Source organism: Tarenaya hassleriana, unplaced genomic scaffold (assembly GCF_000463585.1).
Source record: "Tarenaya hassleriana unplaced genomic scaffold, ASM46358v1 Cleome4, whole genome shotgun sequence".
Lineage (NCBI taxonomy): Eukaryota > Viridiplantae > Streptophyta > Magnoliopsida > Brassicales > Cleomaceae > Tarenaya > Tarenaya hassleriana.
In genome coordinates this window covers 3,242,326-3,246,815 of record NW_010966881.1, presented here as the reverse complement: position 1 = coordinate 3,246,815, position 4,490 = coordinate 3,242,326, and the positions used below count along the sequence as shown (strand labels likewise).

Below are 4,490 nucleotides of genomic sequence, written 5' to 3'. Positions count from 1 at the left end.
TGGGGGGGGGGGGGGTTGTTAAGAGAAAAGGGAACTTAAAATTTCTAATAATGAAAGTGCATGCATGTGATTATGTTTAGTTGTGAATGGGTGTAATGCCAAATGGACCAATTGAGATGTACACACAATTAAGGTCATAGACCCGTACATTGTTGATAATTTGATGGTTTAAAATAGGTTAATAAAATGTAATATATTTTATTAATTCCCTAATTAACCACGAGACCAAAACTTCTTATAGGATCAAAATTCTAAAAATCTAGAAATCTATAATCTCTTTAGACCCTTCATCTTGAGAGGAGTCTCTCTTACATAGATTTTTACTTTTCCTCGACACCATTCCTTAGCAAGAAGTGTCGTCCTTATAATTGTCTTTATTTTTTTTGCAGTACATATATATAAACCAATATACAAACCCGGTTTTGATCCATTCACACATATATGGATCATATGAAGTGATATATCATATGTTTGGGAAGAATTATGACGACAAAAACGCATTTTATTGTCCATTGCCTTTTCAAAAGCCTTTTCTTCTTCAGGAAAAAAAAGATGCGAATGTGAATGCCGTCTATATATTCTGAGATTCATTCTAGAATGCCATATATAGAGTTTAGGCATAATCAACATATTAATCTCAAAGATAATATTTACATAATGTAGATCCGTAACAATTTATATTGTAATACCGTTGTGTTATTAGGAATATATAGTTTTTTTTTTAACTATTAAATACAATGTTGTTTATATATCAAATATCAAAGAGTATAAATATTTTCAAATCTATATCATTGTATCATTTGAGATATATCCTATATGTGAATACGTGGTGTGTGTGTGTGTATATATATATAATGATGTGACTCGGTCGACTATGTATTTTCATAGCAAATGATACATACAACATTCATCAAATATGAATTGAATATATAGAGTCTAATCGTTGCATGCCATGACACTGTGTTAACTCGACACTTCTCTCTTGTTCCCTTCTTCTTTTTTTTCTAAATTGATAATGATTTTCCATTATTTTATTTTATTTATTGGTAGTTTTAAATAAATATCTAAATGACCAAACACCATCTTCGCTAATCATCATCGAAATATCTGATATAATTTTTATTTGCAAAAATTAAAAAAGTTTAATATTTTTTAGTTATTCATAATTTTTTAAATGACAAAACTCGATCATCAATAAACATTATTATAGATTATAATCAGAACCATTTTAGAGATCAGATCGCACAATTATAGAATGGATATAGAATCTTCATCCATAGAACTTTTTTCTTGGTAGCTAAAAGCTTTAACTTTAGAAAAAGAAAACAATTATATTATTTTTATTTATTTATAAGTTTATTGGGAATCTAATATAGAATTATGAATGGACAAGATTTAGGTGATTTGTAACTAAAGGAAACGTGCGTACTCTTTGTGTCGGCGAAAATGTAAGACAATGACGTGGACAACGGCCGTACAGTTTCTCCCACACGCAGATTCGTTCATTTCCAAACACATGCGTTTCGGTTTCATAAAAAAAAACAAATATAAGAAAGAAAAAAAAACAATCCCAAGTTTTCATTTCGGGGTTCCGATTTTTATAGATATTTTTATTCTATAATTACTTTCTGAAAGTTTATATGAAGTTTACACGTTTACCAAAAAAAATGTTATCTATTTAAAATTTAAAAAAAAAACGAAGTAAAAAAAAAAGACTACCAGCATTACACACTGTTATATCATATATATATATATATATATATATATGTATATATTATGGAGAATTCATATTATTTAAAAATTATTAGATTTCATATCTAACTTCAATTTTTTTTATATTACAAATTATATTTTTTTTATAAAAGTTGAAATTCAATTAACAAAGTTATGTTATCTATTTAAACTCTTCATCATCAACACTATAATAGCAGTGATTCTCTTATCACTTATCCATAGACTTACTTCTATATAGAAATTTATAAATTGAAAAAAAAAATATAACGACAATAAACAAATTTGTTGTCGACCATTTTCATTTGAATTTTTTTAACAAAACCTCAAATTCAATAATAAAAATCCGATACCGTTATACATAAATTATCAGATAACCCTTACTGTTGTTATTGATGATAGTTAAGAATAATTTCAATAATACATCACAAATTTTTCCATTTGAATTCCTGATTTCATAACAATATAATTTCGAATATAATTACAAAAAAAAAATCACACCATTGCCAGAAATGAAGTGATTAAGGAACAAAGTTTGGAGATTTTAAACGAAAAATAATGAAAATGTAATAATATATTTTAGTATTATTATTATTATTTAGGGAATTCATAATTAATCATACCGTGGTATAAATGGAAATAATGCATGGAAATCTGAAACTCAATACAAGGGCAATTGTGGATATGATGGTGGTGGTGGTGGTGGTGATTCGTCCCAGTCATTCATGATTCTAATGGAATCTATGTCAATTTTTTGGAGGAAATTAATATTTCAATACATAATTTAAATAATTTCCGTGTCCTGAAATAGTCTAGAACGTGTTAATTGGAATTATTTAAATAGCAATTAAAGAAATTATCTAATTTTAGTGTGTTTGTAAGCCTTCCACGATTACGTGGTTTTAAAAAATTCCATTTTTTTTATAAATAACAAACCAATCGACACCATAGTTATATATATATTACAATAACTGTAGATGCATATTATTTACATATGATTTTTGTATTTAGTTTTCGACATACGATTATATATTACTCAATTTAACTTTTGTATACATCCGAATTAAATCAAAATGATAATTTCTAAAAGGATAAGAAGCATAGAAATCACCACAGAAAAAGTTAGCCGAATTAAATCAAAATATCAAAGAAAAAGAAAACAAAAATAGTAAAAAAGTAGCCAAATCCTTTATTATTCTCATTCATATGCAGAAGAAACCATCTTAATAAAGAAAAATTTCTAAAATTTACAAAATTTCAGTTATCAAACCATTAAATTGGGTTTTCTAATTTAGAGGAATGATAAACGAAGATGGGTAATTTCCTCATGAGTCGGGAAACTTTGCTTTGTTTTCCATTATTTGCAATCGTCCAATACCTTTCATAAAATATTTGGCATTTGCTTTTAATTCATTTTCATTCTCATACGACTTCTCGTCTCGTGATCTCTCCTGTTTTTCTTTTGGTTTTGACTGGTGGTTAATATTTTTTATTTTTATTTCAAATATTTTTTATTCGATTTTATTGATTATTATATATATAAATTAGGCTCAAATTTATTTTAAAACATGACAACAATGATTCAAATAAATGAATTTTTATATTAAATCTCAATTCGGATTATATATGTCATTTCGAATTTATTTTGTGTTTAAAAATATTTATTTTAAAAGATTTTGTCTACGTTTCTTATCCATTATTTTTATATATATGGATTTTTTTTTCCTTTTTGGTGAAGAAAATATGACGAAACTACAATGGCAGGAATGATGCAGGCCAATGTAATTTTTTTAAACATGAGTACCTTTCTTAACCATCTATATTTGGTCTGACTCCATGCACGAAAGGGCCCACCAGAGATGACGTGGACCAATCATAATTCTTCCATACGTCCAGTTCAGCTATTCTTTTGTCTATTTTCTCTGTGAGAAAAAAACACACACAAAAAAAAAATCAAAGCATGATTTTTTTTTGGTTAAAAATCAAAGCATAAATTTCAACAAACCATTCTCTTTTCTATCTCGGAAGGTGACTTTTCTGTGTCATATGAGTATTTATACTCAATCCCCTTGTAGTCTGTTACTTCTCTCTCTCTCTCTCTCTCTCTCTCTCTCTCTCAGACCGCCATTGATCTCCGCCGCTCTGCTTACACTTAGATCGGAGGGAGCTTCGAGAGAAGAGTGTCTCATCGATTTTCGAGTCAACGTTTGCACGATAACACATGGGGAGACATTCTTGCTGTTACAAGCAGAAGCTAAGGAAGGGCCTCTGGTCTCCTGATGAAGACGAGAAGCTTCTCAGTCACATCACCAAACACGGCCATGGATGCTGGAGCTCTGTTCCTAAACTCGCCGGTACTTTCTTTTCTTTTTCCCGGAAAAAAAAGGGTACTTTCCTCTCTTCTTGTCAATGACATGGAAAGCATCCGAAAACAGGTTTGCAGAGATGCGGTAAAAGCTGCAGGCTTCGGTGGATAAACTACTTGAGGCCTGATTTGAAGAGGGGAGCGTTTTCCCCAGATGAAGAGAATCTGATCATCGAACTCCACTCCATTCTCGGAAACAGGTAATGAACGAAAGAATCTATTGAAGGACATTAAAGGAGCTTGGTTTTTTTTTTTGGTGAGACTGGTTTTGTTCTTGTTCTTGTTTTATGTATAAATCAGGTGGTCTCAGATTGCGGCGAGGCTTCCGGGAAGAACCGACAACGAGATAAAGAATCTGTGGAACTCATGCATCAAGAAGAGGCTGAGGGAAAGA

General features: G+C 29.7%; 1 protein-coding gene across 2 annotated transcripts in view; it reads left to right on the top strand.

Moving 5' to 3' along the window:
- Window positions 1-3,783: 3,783 nt before the first annotated feature.
- Window positions 3,784-4,490, top strand: part of LOC104823709 (transcription factor MYB86-like) — a 2,349-nt gene continuing 1,642 nt past the window's right edge. Inside the window, exons 1-3 of one of the 2 annotated variants that reach the window (XM_019203721.1) lie at window positions 3,784-4,085; window positions 4,167-4,296; window positions 4,397-4,490. In XM_019203721.1, coding sequence (XP_019059266.1) covers window positions 3,953-4,085; window positions 4,167-4,296; window positions 4,397-4,490 — 357 coding nt within the window. In that variant the 5' untranslated portion in view covers window positions 3,784-3,952. The remainder of the gene's footprint in view (window positions 4,086-4,166; window positions 4,297-4,396) is intronic. The other variant, XM_010555397.2, reaches the window with a different exon arrangement.